Source organism: Anopheles darlingi, chromosome 3 (genome assembly GCF_943734745.1).
Source record: "Anopheles darlingi chromosome 3, idAnoDarlMG_H_01, whole genome shotgun sequence".
Taxonomy (NCBI): Eukaryota; Metazoa; Arthropoda; class Insecta; order Diptera; family Culicidae; genus Anopheles; species Anopheles darlingi.
In genome coordinates, this window is record NC_064875.1 from 62,893,256 (window position 1) to 62,912,041 (window position 18,786).

Genomic DNA, 18,786 nt, shown 5'->3' on the forward strand with positions numbered 1-18,786 from the left:
AACTGCGCATTCCTGCAGCAACAATCCCCTGATGGATGCTGACGGAGGGGGTCTCTGACAAACTGACCACTTCTGTTTACACCAACCGACACAAACATCAACTTACTCGCTTGCTCTCTGCTCGAACTTGCATACCATCGCCACGACAGCATGGAGCATGAAGCGGAGCATGGAGAAGTCAACAACATAGCTACGGACTCAAGCCCCGATTACGGTCATAATATTGTAATTTACTATGATTCATCTCCTTACGCGCCCCGCCTCTATACCATTTGATGCCGCTGGCTGCATGCAGCATGATATCGTGTTACGACGAAAAAATGCTAAACGGAATTCGTTTCATTCGTTGCGATGCTCGAATGCATTATTCATGCACTATTTCTGCGAAAATGGTGAAATGGTATTGCGGTTATGTTACATTGTTGGATGATTTACATTGTTATCAGTAACAATTTATACAACATTGTTATTTTGTTTTATACTCAAAATACTTACAGTTCTGTTTGAGATGTTAATACCTAACTAGGTCAATAGGTATTTTTACATGCGATGTTCCAACTTTCATTCAAAAACACTCAATCTCAAACTTTTAGGTGCCATTCTTCTAACGACACACCCGCGGATGACCCTTTTTGCCAAGCCGCTTATCTTATCGCGTCGGATCGCGCCGGAAAGAGCACGGCTTGATGCATGGAGCAGCCTCGTAAAACAAATCATTAATGCAAAAAGGCTAGCCAAAGCTACCACCTGCACCGACTACCGAAGCCGAGTGTGGCGCTTGTTGTCTAAACAAACTTTGGTCGTTTGCATGCGAGCCGAGGGAAGAGGGGGACACCGGTGCGCTAACGGCAGCGAACCAGCAGCCGCTCAGTGACCGCTGCTCGGAGCGCTCGGAACCCCGTGTTGGCCGCTAATTACGACCGATTCAAACAGATTGTGCAAATCTGCTCGAGAAAGTTCTACCCGAACACCCGCGAGTGGTGTTGGCAAATAGTGTAGTTTGTTTGTTTGTTTTTTTCGAACGCTGGAACTGTCTTACAGAAAGGGAAAACCAAGGATAGTGTTTTGGGGTGGCATTTACATTTTCAGATCAGTCTCCATTGAGTTGAAGATTTAACAAAAAGAAGAATATTTTTATATTGTTATTAATATGTACATCTAACTAATCATTTTCATCCGACGCTCGATGTTTCAAGTGTACGTTGGCGTGTTAAGAAAATTGATAGCAACACCGAAAATCGTCCAGCATTTTTTTTTTTCATTTTCTACAGCTTCAGTAGCACATTAGCGTAACCAAATGATTAGTTCGACGCACCGACGATGCGGAGAAATCGGGCCACAAAAAAGAGATACCAAAAGCGGCATAATCCCCAATCACACCAACATATTCGTTCGTTTGTCATGCCTAATCCTCTGCAGCCTGCGAGAGACTAAATGATGCTGCCTAGTGTAAACAACGCCGATAAAAGAAACACTCTTCACATCTGCTCCGGTGTGATAGCTAAGCGTAGATGAACCGCCGAGGAACAAAACCACAAGCAAACATAATGATTTATGAGATTTCACCGTCACCACACCTCAAACGCGCGCTGATCCACTTCAAGCGATGCGTAATGCGATGCGGATTACCGCGGTGTTGGGGAGATGGATTCTTGAAACAAGCTCCAAGAACCTAGCGGAGAAGAGAACCTTTTTTGTATGGGAAAAAATGAAAAAAAAATCATGAGCAACCATGCGTCTCCATCGATTTCCTGCCAGGATGAGTATGGAAGCAGATGTTCGTTATAAGTGTCGCTCGCCTCTTCTCGTCTGGCGTATCGCTTACCGTCTCACCGAACAATGGTATCAAATTCATCAATTTGAAGGAGCTCGAACACGCTGCCTCATTACTTATGTCGTTACATGCTTTAAGCATCTCGTGTTGTCACGAACCAAGACGCAGCTTTTTATGTAAAGATCCTTCATGATGCAGAAATAATAGCAACATATTTAATGAAATGTTCTTCTTGTGTTTGTCATAGCGCAGTATAGCCATATGATTTGTTACGTCAGCAACAGATCATCTTTCATCAAGCAATGACCGATCGTTTGTGTCGTTCTTCGTCATTCCTAATTAATCGCCTGTTCTCCTCTCCCGCTCCGTAGCATTAGCAGCAGCAAATCATTGTCCGGAGACGCTAAAAATAATGACCCATCATGCCGCATCAGTATTGCTCCCGGTTTGCCTTGCACTGGTCCTGCAGGGACACTACACGGGATACCCGGCATACCAGGGTGTGCTCGCCATCCCGACCAACGCGGAGCCACCGAGCGAAATAGTGTACCGTAAGTGAGGACCGTGACGACTGAGGTAACGCATCTGATGGCAACGCTTCTGATTCTCATCTACACCCACAGCCAAATGTACCGGACCGGGTGATCCGGGCCAGTGTAAGGAGTTTGGCTACCGGTATCGGTTCGAGCAGACGATCAACAACTGCGCCCAATTCATCTGGGGTGGCTGCGGTGGTAATCTGCAGAATAACTTCGAAACGTACGAACAGTGCATGCAGCAGTGCGCTAATGAAACACGTGAGTGACCGAACGTACCGGGGATTTGGCGCCTCCATCGGACGGAATTTATGGTTCGGAAGTACAAATGGACAGGAATCTCACTCCCTGCCCTCCCCGGTCTTTTTGCAGATGCAACGCAACCACCAACACCGCTGACGACGATGACCATGGATTCTTCGTCGACCGTTCGCACCCAGACGCAGGAGGTCTGGTCGTTGCACTCGTCCAGCAGCACGTTGGCCCCGGTGCCGGATGAAATGCGTGGCTCCGAGCTGACGTTCAAAGAGACGGGCTACGAGAAAACGTTCATGTTCGCCAAGAACAACACCTTCATCCAGATGGACGGCGATACCATCCAGACGTTTCAACTGCGGTAAATACTGCGGTCCTTTGATATCCCACCGAAAAGCATTCTTTCCAGCATCGAAGGTGGAAGCTAGAAAATTGAATCCAAGTTCACTTTGAAACCTAAGAAATGAACTCGTTTGACGAGTTGCGTGCGGGGAACATGCAGGATTACTTTGATGCTTTTAACCTTTAACCATACTCGAGATGTTCAACGACCTTTGCTCATAATGAACCGCGATGTCTGGTTCCATTCGTGGAAATATTTGAGTTCGTTAACCTTTATCCTTTCCTCCATGCTTTGTATGATGTATCGATGCTCATCGTGCACAATTCCAACGAAAAACCTATTCCGAAACCTGCCTAAAACTGGCACGCTTCACTCCGCTTTCGAACAAAATGACGATAACGATGGTTCCAAGAAAAAAAAGGAAGATAAAGGATGCTTCATCTTCGTTACAACCGTCCGTTGCTAGCTGATATCCAGTATCATCTTGGTTAATTAATGTTTCCTCGAATCTTTTCTTCCTCGTTTGTATCTTTATGTATTCGCTCGGGTGTGTGTGTGTGTGTGTTTGTCGGCGACGCATTTGGCAATCCTTCACCGTGGGCTGCACAAAAACACGACAGCCTCTGCCGAGAGATATCGTTCCAGTTCCGGACCCGGTTGCCGCACGGACTGCTCGTGTACCATAACGTCAAGACACCGTCCGGCGTTAAGCTGGATCCGTACGCGCTGTACGTGATCGTCGAGAAGGGCCAGCTGAAGGTGGTGCACGTCTTTGGCAACCACTCGACCAGCGTCACCGTCGGCGAGGGTCTCAACCGGGACGAGTGGCACAGTGTCATGGTAAGTCTGGTAACCGACTGGTGGAAATAACACAACATCCTCGATCCCCTCGTTTCCCGACAGTAAGCTGTCTCTCTCCCTCTCTTTTGACCCTTTTGGGAAACTTGAATGCAACTTAAAAATTTCACTAAGCCGTTCGTAAACATGGGTCCGCGTCCACGTTTTTGCGACAGCATTCGATAGCAAATAATCGGGGAAGGTGTTCTTCTCTCCGCTGTTGATCCGCTGTAAGTACGTTACATTTCCGGGCCACCCCGGGGGGAGCTTTGCACCATTGCAGCATCCGGAACATATTGCATCGAGAATGGTAGAAGCTTCTATTCAAGCTAATGGCCAACACGTACGGAATCCGCTTATGTACCTTTCGATGGGTGTGTGTGTGTGTGTGTGTAGCATGGGATGTGGTGCTTTGGAAACTTGTACTTCATCGTGTTGTTACAAAACACGATTAGAAGACGCATTGCAGATAATGGTCGATACAGGGCAAGAGTCAGACCCCCTGACATTTTACACATCACTTATCAGAGCGAATGGGATCCGAAAACCATTTTTAAAGTATTCAGAGAATCCTTTTAAACCCCCAATCGACCAATTAAAATATCTAAACTTACTGTAAGCTGAGTTCATCTCTTCATACGGGGTTTGCGTTACTGTTATGCTATTAGTTGCTTGATCAACGAGGTCCCTAGATAGATAGTAGAGATGTTGCTTCTGCTGATAGGGTTTCAAAAAATGAGCTACCGTTCTGGGAAGGGCTCCCAAGCGATGCTGCTACCTTCTAGGTATTAGGGACGTAGGCGAGTGAAAACATACGCTAACCCACACGTTGTTGATATGCGAACGATCTCATCGAGGCGAGGGATGCAAGCATTATGATGTTTGATGAAGAGTTTCCAATCAAATTAGATTTCGGATGCTATTGGCTTCAAGGATACCTTCTTCTTGTTATGGTGAGATGAACCAGGTATGACAGGCGTAAGAAATCACGTCAGAACTCTTTAAACAGGTCATGTAAGGTGTGGTTTTGCTTTGATCCAAACTGTAGTTAATTACGCTTAATGTTCTCTTCAGAAACATAATCTTCTTCGAAACAATCGTAGCAACCACTTGATACGGGGCAACTTCCGAGAAAGAGCCAAGATCTTCGACGGCTAATGACCACATAATGATAGAATCAACCACACACCCTTAACCGCAACAGTATCTTATAACCTATCAAACGGACTTACCAAGGAACCGCACGCCCATCGTTTCGTGGATAATTAGGAACTCGAAGAAAACACACCAAAGAACATGCAGGCCAGCTGGTTGTAAGGGTTTAGCGTTTTGCGGCCACCTTCGAGAACAAAGAACACTGTCACTTGCCATGTTCCATAACCTCCTTCTACCTTTCTCGTCTCCCTCCCTTTTTTCTCTCCCCTTCCAGGTACGGATCGATGTACACGGGGCCCGCCTGATAGCCCGTGTCGATAACAACAAGGAGGAGGTGTACCTAAAGGGATTAAATCACGAAACCAATTACGGCGTCTCCAACAATCTTATGTCGGTCGTCCTGGTCGGTGGTGAGTAATCGTGACAGAAAATATGATTATGGCCAATAGGGCGTTACAACAAACGCACGTCTCGCACGTGCCCGAATCCCGGCTACATGTCGTCGTACCGATGGCAAATTGGTTAAAATCACTCAACCGAACGCGCTAGCTTTAACCAAAAACCTCAAACCTCCAACCCAACCAACCAACCAACCGACCAACCGACCTGTCGCCCGGTATGCCACGTCACGACATGCCAGCGCAATTCGATGTTGATGACAGCAACCACACCAAACCACCTCTCCCCCGACCCCTCACCCGGGACGGTGGTTCCAGTTCCCCGGAAATCGTTAGCGTGGAACCGGCCTGCCTGACCGTGCGCGTGATAACATGGTTTTGGGGTGAAAACAGGGCGCGATGGGGGGGTGTAGGCCTAAGGCCTGAAGTGCTACCTCGCTCTTCCCATCGTCCACATTCTAATAAGCCTCTAGCCATATCGGGTCTCCAGCACCACGACACAACGACACACACGCGCGCGCGTGTCATGCATTCGTTGACGGGAACGGTAACCACACCGTACGGCAACGGCCAGAACGTGCTGACATTGACATCCTTGTAGACAGTTTTCACAGTCATCGACTTCTGCAGGGCAAAAGGATCACGATCTACTGACTCCTCCCGGGTGGGAGGGGGAGGCTTCAATTTAATGGGACAAAATGTCGGTCGCTGCCTCCAGTGCGCGATTGGGCTAAGCCTCAAGAATTGCTTCTCGAATTTCCACGAATTTCCAGTAACATCATCCCGATTGATTGTGTTTGCTGTCTTCAAGAGCGTTCTCGTAAGGTGTTGATAACCTCATTTGGAGCTCAACTACTCACAATCAGACACATGATCCATCTCAACATGTATCTTGTGTAATTTCATTAAACATCAGCAAACATCAGCTGGTTACTCCGCAAGAGAGGATATCTTTGCTCTTGGAATCACTTACATAAACGTTCAAACGTCTTTTTTCCCGGAAGCCCAACCGTTATCTATTGAACTCACATTGAGACTATGTAAATGTTTGTGTGGGTTTAATGAATTGAATAATTGCGTTCTCAAATAAGCGGGGAAACTTTTCCCCTCATTCCAACCATTCCGATTACAAATCGTTAGCACCACAGTAAAACAATCACTTCAGATGAAGAAGTTACACAACCGATGACTCTTGCTCAATTGTGTGCCAACTTCATGCGTGTTGATTCATTCATGCTGCAACTGCAGGGACAGGGCTGCTCATGTTGTCCACACAAACACTCGCACACACACACACAAACATACACACACCTTAGAACCACCGGGATACACCGGAGCTTCCCGTTACAATGGTAAATAGAGCAGAAAACGTAGCAACCTTCGACTAAAGGAGCAACTTTTCGATCGCAAGCTCATGTGTGTGTCCATTAAAATTAATTTCCCTCCTTTGCCCCGTCGTTCTCGGCTCGGTGGAAGAGTTGCCCAAGAGGGATTAGCATAAACTTGTCGTTTCAATAAAAACGTCACCGGATGTGGTTGTAGGTCAGCGTCAGCGTCAGCTGGCGAGTATGTATTCGTGTATGTGTGTGTGTGAGTCTCGGCACGTAGATAGCGACCGTGGCATCCTTTACGGGGAAAACCATTGCTAAGTCGCCTTCGAACGAGTTCAATTGTGTGCTTCGATCTATTCAATCGAACTTCCTTTCTGTCTCTCCCTATCTCTCTCTCTCTTTCTCTCTCTCTCGGTCGGAATGGTACAAAAGTTACTTCCGATTGGAACATGGAGATGGTGGAATCGGGAGTGTATAATGAAAGGGACTAGCAACTCGGGTTGGTTTAAAGTTGTCTGGCACTTCCCGTTGACCTATTGATAAAGTTCCGGATTCCGGAGGCAACTTCTTCCTTATCGAGGTCAACCAGTCACTCCGCTACATTGCGTGCTAGTGTTTGGACAGGACAGGAGGCTTTGAAACTTACTGAGCCCCTGGACCGAGTCAATCCATACAGTGGACACCCAGACCAGAGCTGCTCATTCGAACAACCGTTCGTATTAACCGACCAAAGGGGGGGGTCGATCATGGATGATTAAAAGTTTTCCTCCATCACAAACTTACCGCGTACTGCTGAGGAATTGGAAAATAAGTTTTTGGGAAACTGGACATATTTTCTGGGGCATAACTTACTGCTCCACGGAAACAAGGCCAGTTCCCTTGCGCTCTCCGAGTTCAACTCGAACTATCCTCTATCAATGGTGTCACCCCGGGATCACCAGCACAAGACGCATCCCGCAATCTTCGATAAGATTGATGGCATTGTGAAAATCGTTTCCCGGATATCGGATTCCGGATTCATGTTTCATGTGCGGTATGCCACACATCCGGGTATCCGGGAGCTCCCGGTACGATAAATGAATGTGATTTAGGATGTGGCAACAGTGATGGCAGGAAGCAATCGTTCCTCCGTTCCTTCTCTGCAGCGTCTGAATTGCAGACGGATTGCAAAGCTCTGCCCAGGATGTGATAGAAACGAGAAAATGATTTGTGGCATCGGTAATGATGTGTTTTTGGAAGGATGTTGTGGTGAAGTAAAATTGAGTTTTATTCCTCGCAAAACAGACGACGAGAGTGTACCAAGCGATGGCGTAACATAAAACCGATGTGTGGGAATACAAATAAATGTAGAAGATAGATAAACATTTCTTCTCCTTTAATTTAAACCCCATCCATGGCTCATCTTCTGTAAAGAACGGTTGTTTGTTTATCTTTCGGGTGTGTTTTAACATCAAACAGGACTCAGCTCGGAGGAAAAGCTGCACGGTGTGAAGTACATCATTGAATCCTTCGTCGGTTGCATTCGGAATGTGGTGCTGAGCTCGGGCAAGGCCGCCTCCGACCTGCTACCGATTACACCTCTGATCGCCACCAAGCACGAGAACGTGAAGGAGGGCTGCCGGAACAAGTGCCATTCGCGCCAGAATCTCTGCTTCAAGGGTTCCCGATGTATCAACCATTACTACGACATCTCGTGCGATTGCTTCGGCACAAAGTACGAGGGCGAGTACTGCGACATCTACAGTAAGTATTCACTTCATGGTGTTGTAAAGTCCAGGGCTCTTATCCTTGTATCCACACATGTACATCTTATTTCCCAACACAGCCGCTACAGTATTAACGCTGCGTGGTTCAAGCTACGTCTCGTACCGGATCTACGACTGGAAGGATCGCGTACACTCACCACTGACACGCATCAGCATGATGTTCAAAACGAACTATGATGATTCGGCACTGTTCTACGCAAGCGGAGAGTCCCTAAAACCTCAGTACATAGCGGCCTCGATCAAAAACCATTCGGCGTACATCGAAATGGACTTTGGCGATGGTGTAATGTCGGCCACACTCGGCCAGGATCTGACGCGCCATTACTGGCACAATCTTACCATCTTGCACGAGCACGACAAAGTGACGGTGATCCTAGACGATCACATGAAGGTAATGGACGCACTCGGGGCGATCCATAATTTGCTATTCGATCCGGAGATCTACTTTGGTGGTGGCCAAAATCTGGGCAAACGGAAGGGACTGGCATCGAGCAACAATTTCGTCGGTTCGCTAAAGTACGTCTTCTATAATGACGTGTCGGTGCTGTTCGAGCTACGGAAGGGTAATCCGAAGGTGCACTACATCGGGGTGCTGGAGGAAGAGTATTACGAGGCGAACGTCGAGGTCATACCGATCACCTTTTCCTACGCGAAATCCCACATCTGGTGGCCTATGAACAACCCGGATACGCTGGCGCTCAAGTTCGATTTTAAGAGCAGCAAGGCATCGGCCGTACTGGCGTACAGTGAGGTGAAAACGAGCGAAGGACAAGGATTCTGGGAGGTAAGAGAAGCGGGAAGAAAATCACAAACAGACACACCCAGGCACACCGAGCTCAAACCGCAACTGACTCCGAGAGGGAACGTGGTCCGTAATGCCTGCAAACGAAGATGCAATCGGGTTCGGTAACCGCAAGCTCGGTGTCGACGCCCGGGGACTGGGGTCCTAGGAAAGAGACTAAACACAGATATTCCACCGAACTAGGATCAACATTCCTATCCTTTCCTTTATCTCCTTTTTAAGGGTTTGTTGGCCACATTTGGCGAGTTCCATGTTCCTGTCACATGAGAGCATCGCCAAGCGATAATCTTGTGGACCGAACATTGAACCCACATGAACATTCCCCACTGGTTCGGTTCAAAACCCCCCGGGGGTGTCCACGATAATGGTTTGGCACAGAAGGTGTCCCCAGTTCGAAACCACAAATTCCTGGGCTTGAGATTCGATTTGGGGTGAAACTTTTTTAATATTCGACCCCCAAGGAGGGTGTTTTGCGAGGGCGCACCTTTCTAGCATCGTACCGGTAATGCCAGGCATTTTAAATTCACTCTGCGGTTACCAACCTGTAACCTGAGCCTGCTCATAATGAGTGTGTTGAATATCGTATTAAGTTTTAGCGTTCATGACCTTGAAATGAAGAGGCTTGGTAATTTCAACATCCGAAGCGGTAAAAAAGTAATAAGCAAGTAATCCGATCGAATATCATTAACGCATGGCTGCTTCGGAAAATGAGAGGTGGTTTAGAACTTTCTTTTTAAATAGAAAACGGTCACCAGTTTCAAGAAACAAGACACCACGAGCTTTAAAACTACTTTAAAAATATTTCTTTCGAATGAAAATTTAAAACTAAATCTAAATTTACATCGCAAATAACCGCATTTCTTTGAAATGGCAATATATTCTGAGTTCAAAACGTTTGAAACAGAGAAATATGAATGTTTCTATGAAGGTTAGTTGGCCATGAAGTGCATAAAATATTCTGAACCATTCCCAAAATTAAATGAACCTATTCCCAAAATTAAATGAACAAATCAGGCACCCCTCTAGATGACGAGCAGCATTTAATTAGAAATGAAGCATTAGCACCGTACGGGATTCCTTAGAAGACATACACCTTGTCTCATCATGTCCTGTCCAAACATCAACTCCCATTGAATGCCAATGCGTTTCACATCCCACTGTGCCACTCCAGATTCGTCTTGCCGCCGATCGGCTTAGCTTTGACCTGTGCCCGGACGTGAAGAGCAACGTGACACACACCACCTACATCCGCATCGAAAACCCAACTTCCTGGCACTCGATTCACCTGTCGTACGAACGGAACGAGATCAAATTCGTCGTCGACTACCGGCACGCGGTGACACAGATGTACGGGCTGTCGTTCAACATCGGTGACAAGCTGATTATCGGCAGCAGCCTGAAGGCGGCCGCTTCCGGGTTGGTCGGGTGTTTGCGCGATTTGAAAATCAATGGCGTCGAAATCGAACCACGGTACCTCGTGAAGAGCGAACGTGTGGTCGGTGATGTGTCGCTGGACAATTGCAAGTACGTGGATCCGTGCAAGAAACCGAATACCTGCGAGCACGGTGGCAAATGTTCGGTGAAGGACGATGGTATCATCTGCGATTGCAAGGATACCGGGTACATTGGCAAAAACTGTCACTTTACCAAGTTCCGGAAGACGTGCGAGGAGCTGGCCCTGCTCGGTTACTCCAAATCGGACGTCTACTCGATCGATATCGATGGTAATGGAGTGTTTCCACCGGCGCGGGTCAAGTGTGACTTCCAGAGTCTAGCAAACGCGACCAAGACCATCGTGGAGCATAATTTACCTTCGCAAGTGGACGTCCGATCGGCGACGGATGAAGACTTTAGCTTTCACATTCAATACCGAGAGTTTAGTGCAGAGATGCTGCAGGAGTTGATTTCTCATTCGCTGTACTGTACGCAGTACATTAAGTACGACTGCATCAAGGCACCCCTTGAGCTACATTCGTCGACGTGGTTCAAATCCTCAAGGAACAATAATACGGTTGACTCACTTGGAGAGGTCAAACGGTAAGATCGAGTTGAGGTACCGAACCGGAGGCACTAAGAATAATCGATTATCCCTCCTCTACTAGTGGCACCTGTCCCTGTGCGGTTGGAAAGAACTGCGAAGACCCAAGTCTATCGTGTAATTGTGATGCGAACCTCAACCGTTGGCTCTCGGATGAGGGTTACTTCAAGGAACCACCGAATCTGGGCATCACCCAGATGTACTTCCTTCGCCAGAAGAATCTCGACGAAGAGTCCCAAGGCAGGGTCACACTGGGGCCTCTTGAGTGCGTCGAAACGAGTAAGTCCACGTCGCTTTCCCGAGAAAACTCTTTGAAAACCTTAATTTCTGCTACTCTACCACCCTTGTCTAGACACTCAAAAGTACGTCGTAACGTTCACGACCTCACAGTCCTACATCGAGGTGCCCGGTTGGCGAAAAGGTGACATCGCATTCTCCTTCCGGACGACCGGAGAAAAGGCTATCCTGCTATTCCAACCACCGATCCGCTCGAACTACCCATCTTTTATGGTCGCCTTGACCGGGGACTACCAACTGACGTTCAACTTTACACTCAACACGGGCACTCCGAAAACACTGGTTATCGATACGAACCGTAAGCTGAATGGTGGCGAGTGGCACAAGATCTGGATCGATTACAACGAACATCACGTCCGGTTTATGATCAATACGGACACACGCATGGTTGATCTGCAGCCAGAGGAAGAGTTCGGTCCCTTCGAGGGTAGCATGTTCATTGGAGGTGCTCCAACGTAAGGCCTGCAAGTCCTTCCTGGTGTGTTGTTGTATTCACGTAGCTCTATCATCATTTTTTCCAGGGAGATATCGAAGAAGTACACCGTCAAACAGGGTCTTATTGGATGCTTCCGAGGGCTGGTCGTAAATGGTGAGATCCTCGACATCTACAGCTTCATGTCCGTCCATCTGTCGGAGATCATCAAAGATTGTAAGCCATCGTGCGTGCCGAATCCCTGCAAGAACGGTGCATACTGCCGAGAGCTCTGGAGTACGTTCGAGTGTGTCTGCAAAAACCGTTGGGCTCATCTCGGTCAGCACTGTGAGACAAGTAAGAATCGCAAAGCAGCTTATCAATTGTAATGTATACTAACGATGTATTTTAATATCCTTAGATGTGAATGAAGATGCACTGACATTTATTAGCCGCGAATCATATCTGAAGCGCAACTATCTGTCCGACACAGAGGACATGCGAGAAGAGCGCGAACGGTTGCAGAGCATCCTAAACTCCTCGATACTCATCAATCTCCGCACGTACGACCGGCATGCGTTCGTACTGTACGCGAACGATCAGTACAATAATTTCATCCACCTGTACCTCACCAACCAGAGTGAGGTAGTGTATCTCTACAACTATGGCAACGATATCGTCAATCTGACCATCGAACATAGCGAACTGAACAATGGACGCAGCATGCAGGTTGCCGTGATACGTACTGAGACAAACACGACGTTGTTCGTTAACGAGCGTAATGTTACCGTTGACCGTGGTTTTAAGCTGCTGGAAGATTACTCCAACAAACCGTGGTCTAATCCGGAGCATGGTAAGCACGGCATGAAGGATGAATGGAGAAACCTGAACCTGAAACTGACGTTCTGTGTCCTTTGTCCTTTTTCAGAGGTCCTGTCCCCTCATCGTCCACCGGCACCACCGACCAAGTATTTCCAGTTCAACATCGGTGGATACGATCCAGCGAATCTGCTGCGCCCGAATCAGGATACGGTCGAGCTGGAAGGATACATTGGCTGTATCCGTGGGCTTAAAATTGGAGAAAATCTCATTTCGCTGCGTGAAATGGCCACTCAGAACAATGCGCACGGTATGTAACTTTTTGGCAGTTTTTATTGAAAATGATAACAGGTACAAAATGATAAAAATAATACAAATCTTCAAATGAAAGTTAAATTTACTTAAAATGATAAAAATGAAGGTACAACAAGTACAAAAATATCCCTAAAATAAATTAGAAAAATGGAAAACCGAAAGGAAAATCTAAAACCACAGTCAGCAGTGACAGGATTCCGTTCCCAAGATGCGTCTTTATGTAAATTTAACTGTCCGATGCTTGTCTCTCTCTCCTTTTTCCAGTGACCGACGGCGTACTGAACGGATGCCAGATGAAATGTGATGCCGAGCCGTGCAAGAATGGTGGCATCTGTACGGAGAACTTTGTGCGCCAGGAGAGCTCCTGTAACTGCGAGCACACCAGCTTTTTGGGCGAGTTCTGTTCCGAGGAGAAGGGTGCCAGTTTTAGCGGGGAGGCGACGCTACTCCGAAAGCTCGCGCTGGCCGAAGGTGTAACGTCCGTGCGGTTGCAGCTTGCCTTTTCCAGCCACGATTTGCGGCGTGCGAATCGCGTGATGTTGCTGTTGCAGTCACGGAATGACCGGAGCTACTATCTGATGGTTGCCATCACGGCTGAGAATCATCTGTACATCGAGGAGGATCGTGAGGGCTCAACGTATGCGGCCCGTATCGAGGGTAACTTTATGGATGATGCGCGCCATTCGGTGTATTATACGCGGCACGGTGACGACGCGTCGCTCCTGGTAGACCGCATCAGCATTCCCATCAAGATGGTTCCAAATAAACCGCTCGTTCCGGTGTCGGATCCGGGCGCTAATCATGTCCAAATCGGTGGCGTGAACACGACTGATCCGCGCTTTGCCGTTTACAAAAGCTACGACGGTTGTCTGTCGAGTAAGTTCAATAAGCATTTCGTCTGCTCGGTGGTTCAGGAATTCATCTTCGGTTTCTTTGCTCTTTTCACTCCCTTTGGCCAGATATTTTCATTGCGGTAAACAACGAAACAATGAAACCGCTAGAGGAGTACATGCTGTTCACGAAGAGTGAAGCGGAAACCATCACCGTCATAAATTCCCAGGGTGTCCGTTCGGCACAGTGCAAACAGTTTGATGTCATCCAGAAGCTGACTCCGTTCAACGAACCAGCCCTTAACATGACTTCGGTAGGTCTGCGGAGAACGGTGACGAGAAAAAACGAAACCGATCAATAAAACCTTGGTCCATTAGCAGGTTCTGGATAAGAACTGGGTCGTCGATGCACCGACCCGTGTCCCGTATAAGGCCGTTCATTTCGATCCGTCGCAGAAGGAAGAGAAGACGCAGGTCGTCTTCATCGCGCTGACCGCCGTCTTCGTCATTATCGTCGTGTGCTGTTTGATCGAGGTGTACCGTTCGGATCGAGAGTACCGGAAGCGACAGGAGCGCCAAACCGATGAGGATATCATCTGGTCGAAGGAGCAAGCTGCCAAGATGCAGCAAGAATCGTCCACGACCAGCATCAAGGGATTCGGTTACAAATCGGTGAGATATCCCGGGAATTGAACATTCTTTGTGTTTCTCGAGACTAACTCTATGTGTACTGCGTTGACTAGGTCCCCGGAGAAGACAAGAAAGAGAATGGAAAGCCTCTGGTCGGTATACTGAAGAATGGAAACGCGACAGTTACGCCTGAAAAGATCATAGAAAAGCCAATCGTAGAGCCCGCGACAGGTGGAATTCGTGGTAAGGCCGAGAAGTTTAAGTGAAAGTTTTACCAATACTTTGACCCACATGCGATCTACCAAATTGATCTTCCAGAAAGTCAACTCATAGATCACGAGCTGCAGTGGGAATCATTTGCAGCGGAAGAGAACGAATCACTTCTCACGAAAGGTCCCTCAAGCGACACGATTGCTTCGAACGGTCCAACGACAAATGGTAACCATAGCAACCGGCTAGCGAATGGTGGTAACCACGTAGTAGATGGCGACGCCATCGAGGACGACCAGGTCGATGGTGTGGACAGTGAACTGACGGACAATCCGGTAAGCATCCAGTCGTTGGCACCGTTCAGCTCGATCAGCGAAGTAACACTAAATAGGCTGGAACTGGGCGAGCTGCAATCGCACAGCGATGAATTCCATGTCTAGGAACCGCACGCCGATACTTAATCCTCACACCTAATTCGCCCTCCCGTTGCACCCGTTGACATCACACATTAGAAACCAAAGGTTTAATAACCCACCCACACACACACATTTCGTATCCCTTCCCGTTTTTGCCAAACGAATCCTTCTTGAAATTAGTTTACCTCTTTCCATCCGCACCAAGTCATTCGCACTCATCATCTTGCACTAGTTTTCCTTCCTCGCCTACTTCTACTTCACCGAAGCAACTAACCAAGCACGGTCGGCCTGCAGCACGATCGCTTCTTATAGTATTTATTGATGACAAAAAAAAAGCCGTTTCTAGTCCGATCGGAAATGAATCAGTACTCCTCTATTGCCATCACACTTCCGGCAAAGTTCGTCCTGCAATGTACCCGTTTCTGTCTGTGTGTTTGTGTTTCTGTTTCTGTTTGGTATGAATGGTTCCAGTGTTCTTAGGACTAGGAGCACCGGACTGCCTACCAGAGGCGCATGATACAGTCACCTTAGTGAACTAGCGTTTAAGTGTTGTTGATTCAATTGTTAAACAATAAAGTGTTGTAACAAGCGTTCCGCATGTTTGTCCATTGACGCACGTTGTTGTCCACCGCAGCCGTCCGTCCTGGTGCATAATCTGTGCATGAGAATGTGTTTCCCAATTGTATTTTAATCCAACCATTGTATGGGCCATTTGCCATTGAAATAGTCTGTACATGAAGATCCAGCACGATCGGAACTACTCGAAAGTTGAGTGAGACTATCTCATATGCCAAACCCCTCCGTTCCACCTGTCCTGTGAATTGTCAACACTAACTCTTCCTCGCTAGGTGAGCCCCACGGTCAAGATCAATGGTCATGCACACTCACCGGTTACGGCCAGTGCGCGGAAGGGACCGTTTCCCGGAAAGCTAATCCTATCACGAACACCACCGGAACCAGGAGATACCGGTAGTCCGGGTACACCGTCGATCCTGCCATCATCGAACCCCCTAACGAACGGAGTACGATCGCGGGGACCGCGACAAGTTTCCTGGGGACCACCACCACCACCCGCCCTGATCAGTGCCAATCCGCTTCCATTCAAAATCGACGAAACGCCCGAATCTCCGGCGTGAGCCTCGATCGCCGCCGATCGCGCGAGGATATTCGTAGCTGCTGTGTATGTGTGTGCGTGTATATGTGTGCCATTTCTACTGTGTACTCTTCTCTGTTTCTTCCTCTATGTTGGTTAAGCGTAATCGTTTATGTACACACGTGATCGTGACCCTGGGTGATCTTCTGTGCAGGTTTGAAGATCCTGAACTCGGCAGCCATGAAAATCCAAATTTATCATCGATCTCCCATTACTTTTCCACGCCGTAAGAAGAGCTTCTGAGTGCTTCTTCCGTTCTCTCTAGACAGTCTTTTATCCAATTGTAAAGAAACGGCGGTACACCCAATATCATTTCTTTGTCTTCTACCACAGATTGACATGTGATCTTATCCCAATGCAAATAAATCCAATCGACATTGTAACAGCAGCGCCGTTACACTGTGGTTTAGTCCTAAACAAAACGATAGCTGTTACTAAGAATAGAACTGTCCAATCGCACACACCGCACCCTTCACCCACCACCATCATTGTCGTCTGGCCAATCATCCTTCAAGACGCAGCGACCGCAACGCCGCTTTCCGCATTCATTTTCTTATCATCTGCTCACGTGTTCATCGTCTTCATCTAGGATGGCATAGTGATACATCCAGCACAACCGGCGATCCATGTGGATTGCAACGTGTCCTCCGCCTTCGCCAATCAGCCTTGCACTAAGGATGTAGCGCTTGCAGAGCTTGCAAATGCTTCTACCAGCAGTATAGCCACTAGTAGTGACCATCACCTGCACAGCAGTAGCGACAGTAGCGGCACCGTCGTGAGCAACGGGAGTAACAGTGGTCAGCCTTTGTCAACTAGTGCTCATGCATGTCAGCTCGATCTTGCAGATGCCAGCACCACTAGTCCCATCCAGTCCAGCGCAGACGTGAAGATTCCGGTTGTTCCGGTACAGCGGCGCCATCGTCGGTTGCCACTGATTAACCTCGGACCGGATCGACGCCAGTACGCCAATCCGATAGCCTATCTCGGTGGCCCACGTATCGATCGAAGAAATGTGGCCCAGCGTAGCTCGATCGCTTCCAGCCAGGGCGATAGCATCACTAGTATCAACTCGATCATGTCGTTAGATTAGCGAAACCTTACTCGATCAATAAAGATAACAACTCAACGTTATGTTTCGGATCGTACGCACTTCTGTAAAGAGAAAGAAACCATCAAATCCTTGTTGTGTTTGGTAAATCGCAAATCTCTGCTGTATTTACTTGGTAATACTAGTTCATTTGCATTCCCCTAAAACTAGATCGACGTTCCCTTTGTCATCAGCCTGCATTCTACGCAGCACGCAGTGGCTGCTGCCTTGCTAGTTGCTGCTGTTCGTCGGAATCGTACTTGCCCTCATCGTTTACCTTAACACACTGTATGTACGGACCCTGTCTCTCTACCTGTTGCTCGAGTTTGTTTTCTTGCTTAGAAATGCTACGCGGGTTTACCCGGGAAACACAGTAACATTTCACCATCGATAAGTGCTGCTGGTTGGTTATTTAGTATGTTTTTTTTTGTCGTGTATCGTGTACGGTAATCTTAACCTACATCGGATCCTGGAACTTGTATTGATGTGTTTGTGTATCTGTATAGAGTGCCTCATTCCGGCCTCCTTTCCTTTCGACCGAATCAGCAGCGGCAATTCGTCTCAAGCTCTACGTTTGCTTCCCCTGTCCAAAACTTCACCCCTCCGCTCTGTACATTCTAAATTCCATTAGGAAGGACATTGATTTAAAACGACCACCTGCATATCTGCATGACCTAGTAGTAGCGATAAATCCCGTTTCCCTGTTGTACCCGTCGTCGAAAGAAACGCACGTTCCGCTCGGCCAGCATTTGTGGTGCTGCTTGCTACTCGAGAGACTGACCCGCCGTTTGACTTTGTATGAAAATAACGTTTGTTTGTTTTTTGAGGAGAAAAAGTCCCAGCCCCGTGGTTCTAAATAGCATCATCATTCCTGAGATCAATGGAGAATTGTATGAGTTCGGCAGCACCCCGTTGCGGTCCCTATTAACCAGCCCGCCTCGCCCGTGTTCCAGCAGGAATTCTAAACTTGTTTTTCAAATTGAATCGTCTTGTCTTCTGCTCCTATCGAACCAACGTCTCACGTGCTCTTTTTTCTCGCTCTACTTATCATAGATCTATTAGTGGCCTTGTCAGTGTTGAGGACAGCAGAGAACGGATAACATTGATTGAAGGTAGACAAAAGGATAAGTATTATTATGAGTTGTGTATGAATTAAAAATTTACGGGATTGCTTCATAAAATTGTCACAAATCAGGATGACCAGGGAAGTAACTTAAAAGTAAACGTAAGACCTACCGTTCCAGTAAACGGAAACTGGAAAAACGAAGTATAATTCCCCCCTTCGGTTAAATGCTAGAGACGAGATGTGGTTGATCGAAATCATCCTGATAATCCTGGTCACACCATCATCACCACACGCTGATCCACGTTCCTTTTCGTTG

The 18,786-nt window shown here is 47.6% G+C and overlaps 2 protein-coding genes across 9 annotated transcripts in view; one reads left to right on the top strand and one right to left on the bottom strand.

The window, feature by feature from the left end:
- Positions 1-17,440, top strand: part of LOC125954404 (axotactin) — a 28,418-nt gene extending 10,978 nt beyond the window's left edge. For 5 of the 8 annotated variants that reach the window (XM_049684672.1, XM_049684670.1, XM_049684669.1 and 2 more), the window contains exons 3-21: positions 2,146-2,325; positions 2,398-2,571; positions 2,683-2,926; positions 3,529-3,748; positions 5,175-5,310; positions 8,088-8,372; positions 8,455-9,179; positions 10,369-11,234; positions 11,300-11,514; positions 11,588-11,987; positions 12,054-12,301; positions 12,366-12,797; positions 12,873-13,073; positions 13,343-13,954; positions 14,038-14,222; positions 14,287-14,580; positions 14,652-14,781; positions 14,857-15,083; positions 16,013-16,845. In XM_049684672.1, coding sequence (XP_049540629.1) covers positions 2,187-2,325; positions 2,398-2,571; positions 2,683-2,926; positions 3,529-3,748; positions 5,175-5,310; positions 8,088-8,372; positions 8,455-9,179; positions 10,369-11,234; positions 11,300-11,514; positions 11,588-11,987; positions 12,054-12,301; positions 12,366-12,797; positions 12,873-13,073; positions 13,343-13,954; positions 14,038-14,222; positions 14,287-14,580; positions 14,652-14,781; positions 14,857-15,083; positions 16,013-16,300 — 6,021 coding nt within the window. In that variant the 5' untranslated portion in view covers positions 2,146-2,186 and the 3' untranslated portion in view covers positions 16,301-16,845. Of the gene's footprint in view, positions 1-2,145; positions 2,326-2,397; positions 2,572-2,682; positions 2,927-3,528; positions 3,749-5,174; positions 5,311-8,087; positions 8,373-8,454; positions 9,180-10,368; positions 11,235-11,299; positions 11,515-11,587; positions 11,988-12,053; positions 12,302-12,365; positions 12,798-12,872; positions 13,074-13,342; positions 13,955-14,037; positions 14,223-14,286; positions 14,581-14,651; positions 14,782-14,856; positions 15,084-16,012; positions 16,846-17,149 lie in introns of those variants that run through there. The other 3 variants (XM_049684675.1, XM_049684677.1, XM_049684674.1) reach the window with 3 other exon arrangements.
- A 63-nt stretch (positions 17,441-17,503) lies between these two features.
- LOC125954455 (histone deacetylase HDAC1) overlaps positions 17,504-18,786 on the bottom strand; it is a 3,715-nt gene continuing 2,432 nt past the window's right edge. Inside the window, exon 5 of the mRNA XM_049684818.1 lies at positions 17,504-18,786. This exon is cut by the window's right edge and continues 133 nt beyond it. The gene's annotated coding sequence lies outside the window, so the exon portion shown is untranslated.